The sequence below is a fragment of the Terrapene carolina genome, unplaced genomic scaffold (genome assembly GCF_002925995.2).
Source record: "Terrapene carolina triunguis isolate 2854851 unplaced genomic scaffold, T_m_triunguis-2.0 Scaffold69, whole genome shotgun sequence".
Taxonomy (NCBI): domain Eukaryota; kingdom Metazoa; phylum Chordata; order Testudines; family Emydidae; genus Terrapene; species Terrapene triunguis.
The window spans coordinates 11326063-11341949 of NW_020664420.1; the positions used below are offsets into that span (position 1 = coordinate 11326063).

General features: G+C 43.5%; 1 protein-coding gene across 1 annotated transcript in view; it reads left to right on the top strand.

The window, feature by feature from the left end:
* The window catches only part of DCC (DCC netrin 1 receptor), a 902832-nt gene that overhangs the window by 308280 nt on the left and 578665 nt on the right, over positions 1-15887 (top strand). Inside the window, exon 2 of the mRNA XM_026649009.1 lies at positions 3294-3614. Coding sequence (XP_026504794.1) covers positions 3294-3614 — 321 coding nt within the window. The remainder of the gene's footprint in view (positions 1-3293; positions 3615-15887) is intronic.

A 15887-nucleotide genomic window follows, 5' to 3' on the forward strand; every position in this document is an offset into this window, starting at 1 on the left:
TATCCTCAGAGGCTAAGGTGAACAAGTTTTCTCCCTCCTCCTTATGATTCTTTCTTTCCTGTATCAAGAAGAGCATAACGGTTACCTATTACCGCGGCGGGAGGGTTCGGAGCAGGGGTGGAGCACTGCCTGCTGCCAGAAGTAACCAGCTGCCAGTGTCCAGCCTGAGCCATCTCCTCCTCCACCAGTGGTGTATCAGCAGTCCTGTGTACTGGGACAGCTACCTCAGCTATCTCCACATGGACACTGTCCAGGAATTGCTCGTGGATTCGGATGCTCCTCAACCTAGCCACCTCCTCCTGTAGCTCTCCCACCTGCTGCCTGAGAGATTCCACCAGCAGGCACCTTTCACATTGGATGGTCCCCCCAGCCTGGATATCAGTAAGTGGAAATTGCAAGTTACAGTCTCTGCAAAACCACACCAGGATCTGGGTAGAAGCATCCATGCTCAGGCGCTCTGTCTGGCTACAGGCGCAGGTGGAGGAGACAGAAGCAGTGCTGGCACAGGTGTTGCGGGTCTTCCTAACCATCGTAAGCTTCCCTCTGTCAAACTCCCGTCTGCAGCCCCCTGTCCGCTGAAAGGGTTGTTTAAGCAAGAAGTTTAGGTTTTAAGGGGAATAAAGGGAAAACAGATAGAACCGGCAAGGGACCCTCGCCCCCTTCCCACTCCCCTTCCAAACTCCCTTGCGAAACTCCCTGTTAGCAGCCCCTGTTCGCAAAAGCTCCCTAGTCGCTTGTGCGCTGCTTTATAAAGCCCTGGCCTGTATGAATGCCCCGCCCACTGATTAAGGCTCAGCCACTTACCAGAGGCTTCTAGCTTTCAAACCTTCCTTTGAAGCTCACAGCTTCCAACTGCCAGCCACAGCACACGGTCCTTCAAACAACCAACCGAACAAACAGACTGACAAACACAAGCTCAGCACACAGCAAGTAACCCCCAAACACAAACAAACACACACTACAGACAGTCACTTACCCCAAAAGGGTGCTGTATTGCTCCTCCTTCACCTGGAGAACTCCCTTGCGAAACTCCTTGTTAGCAGCCCCTTAGGTTACTGAAACCAGTGTAGCTCCATTGACTTCAGGTGAGATTAAACCAATGTGAGCGAGATCAGGATCAGGCCTTGGATACATCTTTTGCCAGTCAATTAATTTTGTTCTTCCTTTAGAACGTGGCCAGAGAGAAGGTAATATGGAGAGGAGGATGGTAGCTGGGAAGGGGCTGGAAATATCACATGCTGGAGGCAAGCTGTTTAAGGTGATGCTGTCAACCCAGCCCTTAACAGCTAGGAGTGCTATATATAGCATATCCATGGAAGAAAGGTTGAGGACAAGGTTTGCTTAACAGAAAATATCGGCCTCCTTTCCATTCACAGACAGCAGCTTTAAAGACATGCAAGGTCCTGTAAGTTTTGACTCTCTGATATCATTTAGCAATCAATGGAAGTTATAGGGTCTGATTCTCCACAGCCTGGACCATAGTCTAGTAATTTACATTTGTGGAAAGTGCATATAAAATGCTACCAAATCAGAATCCAATTTGCATGCACTTTGCACAGGTGTAAATGACTGGAAAAGGGGCAATCCAATAGAAAATCAGAATTGGGCCCATTTCCTTTCCTTTTATTGTGCTATTAGAGTATGTAATAAAATCCACTAGTTCTTAAGCATCTTAACAGTTTTCTAGTCTTTAGCAGTGAAGGTTTATATTCATATCATGGGCTCTCCATGGAAGTCTCTCACTCCATCTTCTTCTCCATTGCCTCCTAACTGTGCAGGGCTGCAAAGGGGCCTAGACTCTGCATTTTGCAGCCCTGTCATGCATTCTTGATGCCCTACTGTGATGTGACACATTTATGCTGTAAGAATAGTCTGTCATGGCTGCTGCTGTGACACCTGCTCAGCTGGCACCCAAGGGACTTCAGTATCTCATCCATTTCTCTCTATATTGCAGAGGAATGGAAAAGAAGTTAAGAGGAGGTGCTTTTGAGAATGTTGTGGTTAGATGTTGATAGCTGTGTGTGTGTGTGTGTGTGTGTTCCCTCTGTGTGCCGCCCCAGCCCTGCGCAGACAGCTGGCATTGCAGACCTCAAGCGAACCACCCAATGACCACAAGATCCATTAAGGGACGAGGGCACCCAGCCAGGTGTATTGTTGACAAAGCATGGTACTAGTATCCCGCAGACTCTACCAGACCACTAATACACGTATGCCCATAACAATGGACCAGCTCTGTGAACGGCAGGACTTTCCATTCCTCCCTATGGCCAGACAAAGACACTCCCTCTGAGATGCATCTTTATACCCCGATACAAACAAGTTAGTACTGCCCCTTTGACCTAGTTAGTTACTGCCCCCTTACGTTGCTAGTTATCACCCATCTTGTACATGTTGGTTTGATCAAAACATCTCTATTACGTACTATCATCCTGACCTTATCTTTTAGGATGGGTCAGTGTGTTCCTGTTATCCTTGGGTAATGTTTGTGTACCATCCTTGATATCGGGATGTTCTGGTACCACTGGATATTGGCATGTGTTTGCATGAGCACTCTGTGACGAGCACTTGTTAGGAATGTGTTTTTTCTGCAATATCAGCCCTGCTCTTGCCAAATTCTGTGAGCAGGTCCGGCCTCAAACCAGGCCTCTGATATAAGGGCTTATGTCTCAGGCTCTCTTCCTACTACAGATGTGAGTGTCATTCTGGTTCAGGGAGAAAAGCTTCATCATATACAAAGATTTGGCAGCACTTCCAAAAGATGGCTAGACTCTGGATTTGTCTAATCTCCTCTGAACGTTGCTCATAAATACAAAGCCACCCAAGTGCTATTTGCAAACTTCTCATGGTGAAATTCAGCTCTGTGCAGGGGTCCAGCACAAGCCCTATGAGCCAATTAGAGTAAATTCCATTTATACCCTCAAAATGGTACTGAAACAATGCATAGGCTTTGTACTGATCCACTGCACTAGAGAAAATTGAACACATTGGGGCTTATTTCTTGAAATAATGAGGGGAGGGGGGCGCAGTTAGAGGTATTTTACTTTGTTTACATATTTGTCTCCCTTTTGTAAATATTGTATTTGAATCGATGGCACCAAAATATTCATCTTGGTTTTCCTTCAGTCAATTTGCTGAGACATGGTATTTTTAATTAAATTAATTCTCAGAATGTTCACCGGGCACCCAAAGTGTCTTCTGGGATTTTGTGTTCGTGCTCTTCAATGAGTTAATGCACCAGAACTGGCATCTATCTTCCTGTACGTGAATGAATAACCAAGCTTTTCTTATTCTAGGTTCACAAGTTAAGGGTTTTACATCATTGCGGTTCCTGACTGAGCCTTCAGATGCTGTCACCATGCGCGGAAGTAATGTGCTGCTGAATTGCACAGTGGAGTCTGATCAAGGAATTCCTGTCATCAAGTGGAAGAAAGATGCAGTCTTCTTAAACCTGGCAGTGGATGAAAGGAGACAGCAGATGGCCAATGGTTCCCTCTTGATACAAAGTATAGTCCATTCCAGGCACCATAAGCCAGATGAGGGTCTCTACCAGTGTGAGGCCTCTTTAGAAGGCATTGGGGCTATCATCAGTCGGACAGCTAAAGTCACTGTAGCAGGTAGGAATAACTCTTCTGTCCTTTGAACTGCTGGAAACATTGTCTTGTGAGAACAATTTTAAAGAAGCATTAAAATACAGGGAGATATTCTTCTGGCAGAAATGTGTGGTCTGGTTCCCGCCCCCCCCCCCAAAATAAATAAAATAAAGCCAGACATGACATTCTGCTACAGTAATTTATTTCTGACAAGCGACTATTCTTGTTTAAATCTGTCTAATCAGCTCGTTGTTGCTGTGAGATATTTGCTGCATATTTATTGTCTTCAAAACAAGAAAAAATCTTTGAAGTTGGAAATTAACTGCTTTCTGAGTTAATTCAGCCTTAGAAAAAATAAAATCCTGAACCTCTGTGGGATGTAAAATGTGCATAATTTGTTTTTCAGTTTAGGTCTTTTTTTTCCCCACTGACAAGAATCCATTATACAACTTATTGGCATTTGTAGCCTTAATTTCTGTAGCTCTTTTTTGAAATACCTGGGAGGAAGTATACTATGGTGGTGAGAACAGGATATTGGTCATCAAGAGACCTGGATTTGGTTATGGCTCTACCACTGAGTTTCTATATGATAGCCATTTAGGTCTAAATTATCACAGGTGGTCAATAATTTTGGGTGGCCTGAGCTAGTGCTCCTAGATATGATTTTCAGACGTGCTGAGCATCCACAGTGCCAACTGAAGACACAAGGGATTGGTAGGTGCTCAGCCTTTGTGAATGCTCTATGTGTGTCAAAAATGTCATCACCTCAAGTTAGTGGGCATTTAAAAGGATAGGCAATGGCCTCTCCAGGTCTGTTTCCCCATTTGTATAATGGGAATAACTGTACTCCGCTTTACAGGGTGGCGTGCGGCCTGAATCAGCTAACCATTGCAAACTGCTTTGAGATCCTGGAATGAACGGTTAAAGAATGAAGTGTTGTTATATTTAGTATCCCATGGTATCTAGCGTTCAGCCTATTTCTGTAGGATCATTGTAAACCGTTATTAAAATATTTCACAGGGCAGTAGGTTTTCTTTTGATCTGGAGCAGTGTGTTACTAGATCTGGCTCTGACTGAAATAATGTTTTGGCTGCCTAGAATGGTCAGAACTTGAACTGGCCTTCCTGCAAGTAGATATCCAGAGCTTGACTATATTCCCCTATCTCACTTTATTTTCTATGGGAGACTTGCAGGCACAGGATCCTTGGTCTTACGTTGGTTGAAAGCAGCCAAGTCTCTAATCAGACAGACTAAATCTCCTTGGAGGAAAGAGAGTCTAGATAAGTATTTTTTACAGTTATGCTAAGAATCAGAGTTGATGGTACTTGAAGCACAGAAGAGCTGGAGAGCTCCCTTGTTAACGGAGCTATTCTTTGGGCCATGTGAAAGGAATCTTTTCTTGAAGAAGAAAAATAAATTTGTAGCCACTCTTGTTCCAAAGATAGACCTAGAAAAGGCAACTTGATTGCTAGACTTGAACGCAGATGGGATCCATTCCTTCAGCAGCAGATTGGGGGAGAGGGGCTAAAAATTCTTCATTGAGTAATGTCTCTATGGGTGATGCACTTCAGGTGTACCGGCGCATCTTGAGTCCTTGATCAGAGATTTCCTGTTTGCAGTGTCCTGTTTGACCTGCCTGTATGTCCTATACATCCTTGTGCCATGCACTGAGGCTACATAGGGCTGCCACGATCCATTTGCCCTCAGTTCCCTCTCAGCCACCTTGGCCTAAGACAGAGCCCTAGCGTGTCTGCCTTGAGCATGCCTGAGCTAACTTTTTCTTTATAGTTTAGTGTTAGTTGGTTTTAGATAGTTGTTACATAGTTAGTAGATAAGTAGTGTGAGGATTAACTTTGGTCCTCTCCCTCACTTCAGGGAGCCTTTCTTTCCTGGCAGGGCATGCCCAACTCTCCACGATTCAACCATTGCCTCTCTTGTCGGGAGCCTATCCCAGTCAATGATGGCCACTCTAAGTGTGTCAGCTGCCTGGGAGAGTCATATGTCTCCCAGAAGTGTAACTTTTGCCTGGCTCTTAAATCCAAAGCAAGGAAGAACTGTGAGGTCAAGCTGCTGCTGGAGTGCTTCCTTTGACCCACTTCAGAGTCAGGTCAGAAGACCTTCCCACAGACATCTGTCTCTGGGCAGATCAAGTTCCCCTTTGACCTCAGCACAGATCTCCCCTAAGAGGGGCAAAACTCTTGAGGCCTCAATGAAGGGTCCCAAAAGAGAAGTGCTGACTGTTATCATAAGGAACCTGCTCCCAAGAGACCTCATCCCCTGCTGAGTCCATGGTATCAGAAGCCTCAACCTCTCAGCTCAGCAGTGTAGAGGCAAAAGACTCCTCCTCCAGTACTGGTGGGTCTGGAAAATCCCAGAACTCTTAAGAGAAACACATTTCCAACAGAGCCCTGTCTACAAGGGACAAGGAGGATAAGCACTCCTCAAACCAATACCACTGAACACAGCTCCATCATTGGTACCTCCCCAGACAGGATCCTCAGTACAACCATGCAAACCAAAGTGTCAGACACCATTGGCGCCTACTTTGGTATGCTCAAAATCTACAGTACGTCTGCTTCAACTGCTAAACACGCTGTTATGTCAGAACCAATCCTCCACTCGATACCACAGGAATTCAGAATCTCAAAAGACTGTTATCAGTGGCAGATGAACTGGAATCTCCACTACCCATGGCTGCCACATACCTCTCAGTACTGAGACCCCACGCTCCAGTACCACTGGACTCTCCACCCTTTTTCTGCTGGTGCCCCTCTCGTTGGAAGATGCCAAGGAGGAGGAAGATCTTCCTTCAGTCTCATCCATCTCAGTGCAGGGTTCTCCTACACATCCATACAGGAGCCTATTCTTTGACTCCCATAGGGAAAACCCTCGTGCTCAACACCACAGATGCCACCCTCTCTCCCGTATGGAGCCTCTGCAATGGCCATACTGGGATCCTTGGGCTGTGTACTAACAGCAATTTGCCAGACCACTAGTTCCAAGGAATTAGAAATGTTCAAGTCTCTCCTCCCTAACTGGCTCCCCAACACAAGGAGATGTTTGAGGAATAAGCCACCCCTCAAACTGCTATCTCTTCACCATCTCTAGTCATGACTGATGCTTTTCAGCAACCTCAGGACCTTATAAAGCAGGTAGCTGATGCTCTTCAAATACCACTTTAAGAGGTCAAGGATTCACATCACAAACTGCTTGACATTTTCCAGTCAATCAGCAACACCCACTAGAGTTGTGCTACCCATTAAGCAGGCACTCCTGGACCCAATAAAAGATAGTTTGCCAAACACCTGATACCATTCCACCAACTTGCAAATGGAAAGATAAATTATTACATCCCATCCAAGAAATCCACAATTTTATTCTCTTTCTGCCCTACCTAATTCTGGTGGCGGATGAAGTGAATGAGTAGGGAAGCAACACTAATCCAAGTCTACCCTGTATGATAAGGACCAAAAGCATCTAGACCTCTTTGGATGAAAAATTTATGCTTTTGCAATCCTGTAATTTTAGATGGCAAACTCTCAGGCAATCATGGCCAAATATAATTTGACAGTCTTTATTGATCTTCTTCCACATGAACAGAGGGAACAGCTTCAGGCCATCATGGAGGGTCAAATATTAATCAGGATGTCTCTTTAAGCATCCTTGGATGCCACAGACACTGCTGCCAGGTCCATCTCTGCAGCAGTAGTTGTGTGCAGGGCATCATGGCTCCAACTCTCAGGGTTCCTGAGAGAGGTTCAGAACACCATTGAACACCTCCCTTTTGATGGTTGAAAGCTGTTTGCAGAAACTATGGACGTGTCTCTTCACACACTGAAAGACTCCAGGGCTGTGTTAAGATCTCTGGATATATATAATCCTATGAATAAAAGATTTAGTAGGTCACAAATGGTCCACAGATCTTGCCTGGCTCAGTTCTATGGGTTTCACAGATCTTTGCTCAAGAGGAGCAGGGCCAAGCTATTACACTCATGAGTGAGAATCCAGGAGCTTTTGAGCCTGTCTCTCTCCTCACCATTTGTTTGCTTACCCAGTGACAGCCCAGAGTCTGAAGAATAAATAGTGGGATGGAGCCTGGAACCCTACTATCCTCAGCCAGTCCCTCCAATGCCCAAGAAAAGTTCAAGTCTTTTCTCAACTTATGGAAAGGAGCCTGCTTCCCCTCTCCACCAGTTAGCAGAGACCCACTTCAAGACCCACTTCAATACCACCAGCAATAGGAGACCTGCTCCTCATCTTTTAACTCCTATGACCCCTTCTACCATCTAGGGCAGTGGTTCTCAACCAGGGGTACGTGCACATCAGTGGGTATGCAGAGGTCTGCCACGGGGTACATCAATTCATCTAGATATTTGCCTAGTTTTACAACAAGCTACATAAAAAGCACTAGTGAAGTCAGTACTAACTAAAATTTCGTATAGACAATGACTTGTTTATACTGCTCTATATACTATACATTGAAATGTGAGTACAATATTTATATTCCAATTGATTTATGTTATAATTATACAGTAAAAATGAGAAAGTCAGCAATTTTTCAGTAATAATGCAATTTTATGTCTGATTTTGTAAGCAAGTCGTTTTTAAATTAGGTGGAACTTGGGTGCATCCAAGACAAATCAGATTCCTGAAAAGGTACAGTAGTCTGGAAAGATTGAGAGCCACTGGTCTACGGGACACCCACTCCCCAACCTGACCACTATACTAGTCAGTGTAGACTCACTTGTCCACACCAGCTGGAGAAACCCACTTTCCTGGTGACTCCTCATACCAGCCAGCAGAGGCCTGTTTGTTTACTGGGCCCTCCACATCATCCTGGGAGAGCTACCCCCCAACCTAATATCCTTAATAGCAATGCGAGACCTACTTCCCCTACTTATCCCCATACCAGGTGGGGTAGACTCCTCACAATCAGACAAAACTTCCCACCTCAAGAACCAAGGGCGTACATCCCCAACCTACCAGCAAACACCCATTCCACCATCAGAGGGGACCCACTCTCTACGTGACCAACCACCTGCAAGCCAAAGGCTTCAGGACAGCTGCCTGCTACAATCACCTCTGTTTTGAGGAACGTCTGCCTAATAGGGGAGCCTCTGAGATGCTGTTTGGCTTTGGTTGGACTTTTGCTGATTACTAATTTAAGTAAATGAACCTGTCTCTACTGTTCCCTGTCAACTTATTCATGGGTTGTGTGTTGCCTAAATCCCTGACTGTGAGATCTCTGGGGCAGGGATTGTCCTTGCGGTGTTTGTACAGTGATGAGGCCAAAGCCCTGTTTGGGGTCCCTAGATGGTATTGTAAAAGAAAGAAAGAAAAATGCAGGGGAGAGGGAAGCATGGCATGTTAAAGGGACTGATTGATGTGGGTGAGAGTGAAAGCACTGATGCAGCTGTTTGGTGGGGGAAGAATGTAGAATTGCTACATTTTGTGGGATAGAGGATAAATTTGAGGTGTGGGAAGAGTATTTTGGTTACGGAAGGTCAGATGTATTCGTGAGGGAGCTGGAAAATATTTGAAGAAGTCCTTGTTAAAATTTTAGCAGCACAGCACTGACTTAAAACACAGGCAAATGGAAGATACGACAGGGTAGGGAAGAAGGGTAAGAGGAGAAATAAAGGTCTAACACTACAGTATGTTGCACTAATCACTGCATGAAGCTGCTTTTGCAGGGCTGTGTTGTGCAAGGTACTTTAAGATGTCCAAAGTAACAGAAGATCAACTCAGATTGTTATATAAAATTATTTGGAAAAAAGTACAGAAGGGTGACAGTCTGAATTAACTCCTTGACCTCTATGTGCATTTAATTCCATCAAAATTAATACGGCAGACATCAAGGATGCAGGAGAAGCGCTGGATAGATCTTAGGTTAATATATCAGTTGAGATTTGAACAGTTCTGATACCATAGACATGGTTGCTAAACAGATCCTTTTGCACAGCCTTAAGCTTTCATCAAAATAGAAACGATGACGTTGTATTATAGTGGAATTGCCTGATGTGGGTGATATGCTTTCATGTTGCCGACAGTGCATATCCCCACTCTGTGCTTTCTTGTTTCTATGGCAAAAAGAAAAAAAATGCATTCCTTCAAGATATTAGAGTAAATGGCCTGAGCTTTAATATTCTATGCAGGATTTGGGAAAGGATTCAGTCACTGAGTTACAATCTAATCTTAGATTGTATCATGTGGAGGCAATAGGGCTGTTCACAGCATTTTAAACACTCACTGTGCTGTTTGGCAACATAACATACATCAACGTTATGTCTTTGGAGATTAAGATTGCCAAACCACTGCTATGCACGGAGGCATATATCTTTCTTGCAGTAAAGACTATACACCTGATTTCATCTTATTTTTAAAGCATTAACAATCAGTAAACCAGTCACCACTAAAAGGTAACAGTCAACTTTGCTTAGAACAAACTGCTCAAGAGTATTGAAAGTATATTGCCCTTTTAAAGCCCTCCCCCCTTCTATTTTCACTTCTTAAAGTGCTATTTGATGAAGAAAATGTGTCAAATGAAAGCTGTCTGTAATCAGTCAAGAAATTTTATGCATGGAACCTGCCATGTACCACAAATCATATTTTCCAGGAACTTCTCAAGGGCTCTTGAGGCCTTGACACTCACCAATCGTAAAAGTGTTCTTGGCTGAAGTGGGAATGAGAGCAGCGAAGAGAAACTAAGAGCTGCCTCCTAGTCTAACATCTTATTAAAAGTCCCAATTTAACAGGCTACTGATTATTGGTATTTCTAGTAATGGGTAGGTCTTCAGATGTAGACATTACATTGAGCAATTTGATTTCTATTCATATACCATTCTTGGGTCAGTGACCCAAAGTCTCTGGCTTTAACACTAGCCTAACCAACCCAAAACATTGCTCTTTTATTGAGGGTGGTTGAGGGAAGAGCCTATTGGTCTTAATGCAGCAATTGGCTTTTGAATGAGGCTACCAAATAGATTAATCTGAGAGGGGTAAACTTTTCCATTTAGGTGTAATGGGACATTCACCTCCTGAGCACCTCCAAACTGCTGGATGTGGACCACAGCCCTCTACACATCCCTGGTGCCACCTGTGGGCTGCTGACTGACCTTGATGGGTCTTCAGCAGCTTGGGCCTCTGGTCAAATTATAAAGTCAGAATGAACCCCTTCCAGGGTATTAAAGACTCTAGCAAATAAAAGTCTCTTTGTTCTTGATAGGGTCTTCAGCCCAACTCTGGGCCCTTTAAATTCAGCCCTTTGTTCTGGCTTCCAAATAAGCTCTGCCACCTTCTTGGGTTTATACCACTTTACCTGCAGTAGCAGAGGAACCCAGGCCAGCCCACTACTTCGGGTTAAACCCAAGGACCCTATAAACAGCACCCATCTCCTGCTTGATTCAATTAGTTACTGCTGCTTCTCTGGGCCTTTTCCATTCTAGCCCCTTTAGCATCACCCTTACCTCAGGGTTAAGGTTCTTCGGCTATCTCTCTCTCCCAAACTCCGCCATTCAAATCGGGGAAAAAAACAAACAAACAAAACCTCTTGTTATCTCTCAAACTCCTTTGGCCAGACAGGAGCATCCTTCCTTGCCCCTCTGCAGGGCCGGCTCTAACTTTTTTGCTGCCCCAAGCAAAAAAAAAGAGCGTCACCCCGCCGTAACCCCCCCCCCCCCCCCGGGCGCCCCCCCGCCCCCCCCGAAGCGCCCCGCCCCCCCGAGCGCCGTGCCGCCCAAAGCCCCGCCCCCCCCGAACGCCGCCCGGTGGAAACAAAAACAAACAAAAAAAACCCCTCCAGCGCTGCCCCGCCGAACCAAAAAAAACAAACAAACCCAAGCGCTGCCCCACCCCAAGGTGCTGCCCCAAGCACGTGCTTGGTTGGCTGGTGCCTGGAGCCGGCCCTGCCCCTCTGGTCCCAGCAAGGAACTGACCTGCTAAGGCCCTGCAGCTCTTTTTAGCTGAGCCTTCTGGGCTCTGATGGGCTGCTTCCCTGAGGCCTCTCTAGGCAGACCTGGAGGATCCACCTTCGTTGCTCCTTTCCTGTCACTTTGCCGGAATGGGATGTACTAGGATGCTGGAACTTCCAGCAGTGTCCACAAAGGCCGGGTACACCCTCTCACATGTACCTCTCTGGGGCATGCTTTTTTCTTGTAATGGTGAAAAATAAGGTAGGGTTCAGATTTATACAGATTTGTTAATTAGACTGAAGAAGGAAGGGCAGGAATTTGAGGGTCAAACTAGGGTTCCGAACTAGACAGTTTCTGAACTAGTTGGACCCAGTATCCGTATTTTATTAAAAGACAAGCCAAAAGATTAGATTGTACAGAATTCCTGCACTTCAGCTTCCTGCTTCTCGAGCAGTCTGCATGTTTGTCATGCCAAAAAAACTGATTACGTTGTTGGTTGTGGCAAATTACGACTAAAGCGTTAACTGTTGAAAATCATTTCTGAACACATTCTGCCACCTCGCTCACCCTGAGTAATATCTTACTGTATTCCTGTTCATTCAGTCCCAATTGCAATCGATTGGGCTACTCGTGCAGTCCAAAGTGTTTTGCCTAAAACATTGCTGGTTCAATGAACTTTAGCAAATCCAAGACAGAGTTCCCAGGGAATCCTGCCTGGATTCATGGTGGGCACCTGGGACCCCAGTGCTCCCCAGAGTCCGTGGTTATGGGGCATACATTCCTGGGAACTGTTCCACATTGTAATTTCTTTAACAGTATTGCCAAATTCAGAATAATACAAAGCTGGTGAATAGGATCATGGCTGAACCTGAGATGAAAATCTTATAGATGTGAAGAAAGAGAAATCTGAATCCCAGTTCAAAGCTCTCCAACAGGGAGAGAAATTTTGCTAAATTTTAAAACTTTTAAACCCACTAATAATTTTAAAAGAACTATTTATGTGTGGCATGGCATGTTTAATTAACAACTAAGAAGACTAAGGGGCATTACTATTTACAAGTATTTTAGGGCGTTAATAAACTAAGGTTAAAAATGAATTATTTAGAGAGTCACAAGGGCTATCCATTACCTAGGGGGTAATGGGATGAAATAAAGTAAATGTCAACTGAATATTAGCAAATGCTAGACTGGAGACAGTACTAGAAAAATGTAACTGAGAGCACTAGGCTGTTACTTTTTGAATTTCTATGATTCTAGGATACTCACTTTTATAGAAGAGGCCAGCATCCTTTATCATATGTCCACCTCCTAAGCTGTCAAATATTAATTTTATTCATTCTTCCTCTCATCCCAAAGCATCTTTATAGGTAAAATGCACCATTGCCATTCACTCCTGCCCATGTCTGTTCCTATCTTAATCTCAGACTGGTCATGTCCCTGCATAAAATGCCTAGCCAGCTAGTCAGTGGTAGGCCTCTAGACCTGCCTGACCTTGACTCTGTTGTTGTTATTTTCTTTGGCATCCTATTTGTCTGGTACAGTGTCCCCAACAAAGTAATCTTTTTGCTTGCAGCCAATCCCATACCCTGATTTCACTTTTATCGTAAAAAATGTTATTTAAGTGAGCCATACTGCAGAGGAATTAATAATTAATAAGCCACAATAAAATCTAGGCAGTAACTTTTTAAAATAATTTTGTTGAAGAAAACTAAAACTAATTTCTTTCCAAAAATCCCCTGTGGATCTCTAAAAATTGAGTTTCTTGATAAATGCTAAAATTACAAAGGTCTAAATCTTAGTAACTCAGTAAAAGAGACAACACTGCTGGAAAACTCTGATAAAAATATGACCATCTGATAGTAAATTCAGTAGTGTGATTGGACTTTTATGAACTCTTTATCAGTGATGTTTCCCTATTTTTCTTTTTATATTCAAGGCATGATTCTTATGTTATCAAGGCCTGCGAGTTGATGTGGTTCTATTATGTATTGAGTTTGTGAATAATTTAAGGATAAACTTAGGCAGCGCACTGTACCTAGGCAGCACACTGAGTACCGGTATGTAGGACCACTTAGAAATCATTCGGGAATTGGTTAATTTTGTTGTGCTGAAGGATGATCTTGAAGTTTAGTTTTTCTTCTTTTTCTCTCCCCTCACCCCCTCTTTTTTAAAGCTACATGGCTCAATAGTGTGTGCATGCGGGAGTGCTTCCTATATCACTTGATGACCAATACTACTTAATTGTGTTTTTGCTTAATGACATGGACTGTTCCTGAGTGTACACTTTGTGCTATTACTGTTTACTGTCCTATTGTTATCACTGTAAGATTTACATGTACGTGTGCATACACATACAAATGTCCATTCTATCACACTGTTAAAGCAGATTAAGCACCGTTCTAATAAAACTGAAAAATTAATTATGCCGTGATCTGAAAATTAGAAGGACATATTAGGAAATTAAATAATATGCCTGAGTGTTCACTTGCACCCTGACGTGGGGCCTGATTCTCCACAGTCTTGTGCTCGGTGTTTACAACTGTGCAAAGTGTAAAAAACCACTACCATTCTAATGTGGTAGTGTTTTATATGCTCCTTGCACTTAATTTGCACCATTGTTATTTATTTGACTACCCAAGGTGGGAAACTGAAATGCCTTTTGTTCATGACACCTTTGATCTTGAATAATCATAAAGCACTTTATGAACCATGGTCCCAATTCTTCTCTCATTTACCCCAATTCTACACCTGTGAAACTCTGACTTCCTCACCAGTTTTGCATCCCAAACTGGCCTACCCTGATCTTGCTCAATTTATGAGATCTGAGAAGATCTTAACCCAGAATGGAATAATGGCATATAATAAGGACACTTAATTTTTTAGTGTGTGACTTCTAAAATATGAGGGAAGATGCTCCTCACTTGTACAATTTATATCCTTAGTTGATAATTTGAGTGTAAAAATATAGATCCATTTCAGTGAAGCAACAGGCGTGAGCACGTGAATCAGGCTTTGATGATGATTTTCTATACCTCACTTACATTTAGTGTTGCCTCCAGGTACCAATTGGTTTCCAGAGAACTAGCAGATTTGGTGAATCATAATCTACTAGTTATTAGATCAGCCAGCCCGTCAACCTACCAGGGAAGAAGTGTTCCCTACAGTGCATTTTCTCATGCTATGTCCACTTTGGTTTTAAAAGTCCCAAGTGGTGTGATTTCCTAGGGAGTCTGTTGTACAAATCTCTTGGGAAGTTTTCCTGGATATTAAGCCTCAATTTTCCCTTTATTAATTTCATCCCACTTGTCCTTTATTGCACCAAATTAAATAAGTGCTATGGTCATACTGCTTTTAAGCTTGAAAATAAATGGGTGTACTGATCATTAGGGATGTCACCCTTCTGTTTTCTTTTAAAGCATAAATTAACATTTGTGAATGATGCTTAGAATTGATGGTCTCATTTTCCTAAATTGGGTATCTCCGCAAGTGCTCCCATGGTAGAATAAGCAAGGAATCTATTAGTATGCACCTATCTTGGTGAGAAACATCCATTATCACTCAGGCAACTTCCCTAAACCTATGGTTATCAGCAAACTATTTGAATCATTATGGGTTTTTTTGTTCTTCCCATCCTATCTCCTCCCTATTTCCAGATTGACCAGTCATTCAGGCACCGAGGAAAGGCCAGGCCTGATCCTGCTCTTAGTTCCTAGCATGTCATGCTTCACATGCAGTTTGTTGTAGGGGCTTTTCCATTTGGAACATTTTCTCTTGCTCATAGCTTGGTCCCTTTTTGCTTTCCTTTGCTGTTCATCTGAACAAATCCACTGCTCAGAGTCAGTCTTATACTTGTTCAGCTATAATCTTCCAGATGGGAGGCCAGACTGTGAGTTGCTGAGTTACTGTACGACTACAGGGGCCAACCGGTCACTTGTGTTGCTTTTGCCTAAGGCTGTCCTTGACCCTAGTTATGTAATCTAAGTCCCCAACAGCTTTAGAATTATTTGTTTTGCAACCCAGATAAATTTGTTCTTTCTTTCTTTCTTCTGCAGTCTATAATTTCTCTTAATCTTGCTTTCAGTCTTGCTGTGACGTTTTCCCCCTCTGGGCCTAATAGTGATGTAACAGACAATTACAAAGTAGGAGTATCAAAGTAAGCCCTGCTATTTATTGGATCTTCATTCAGTGTTGATATGTGATGCTAGTACTAGTACTTGAGATGAGGCACTGGTGAGGCCTCATCTAGAGTACTGTGTTCAGTTCTGGGCACCTCATTTTTGGAAAGATGACAAATTGGAGTCCAGAGGAGACCAACAAAAATGATAAAAGGTTTAGAAAACCTGACCTCTGAGGAAAGGTTAAAATTAAATGGTTTAGTCTTGGGAAA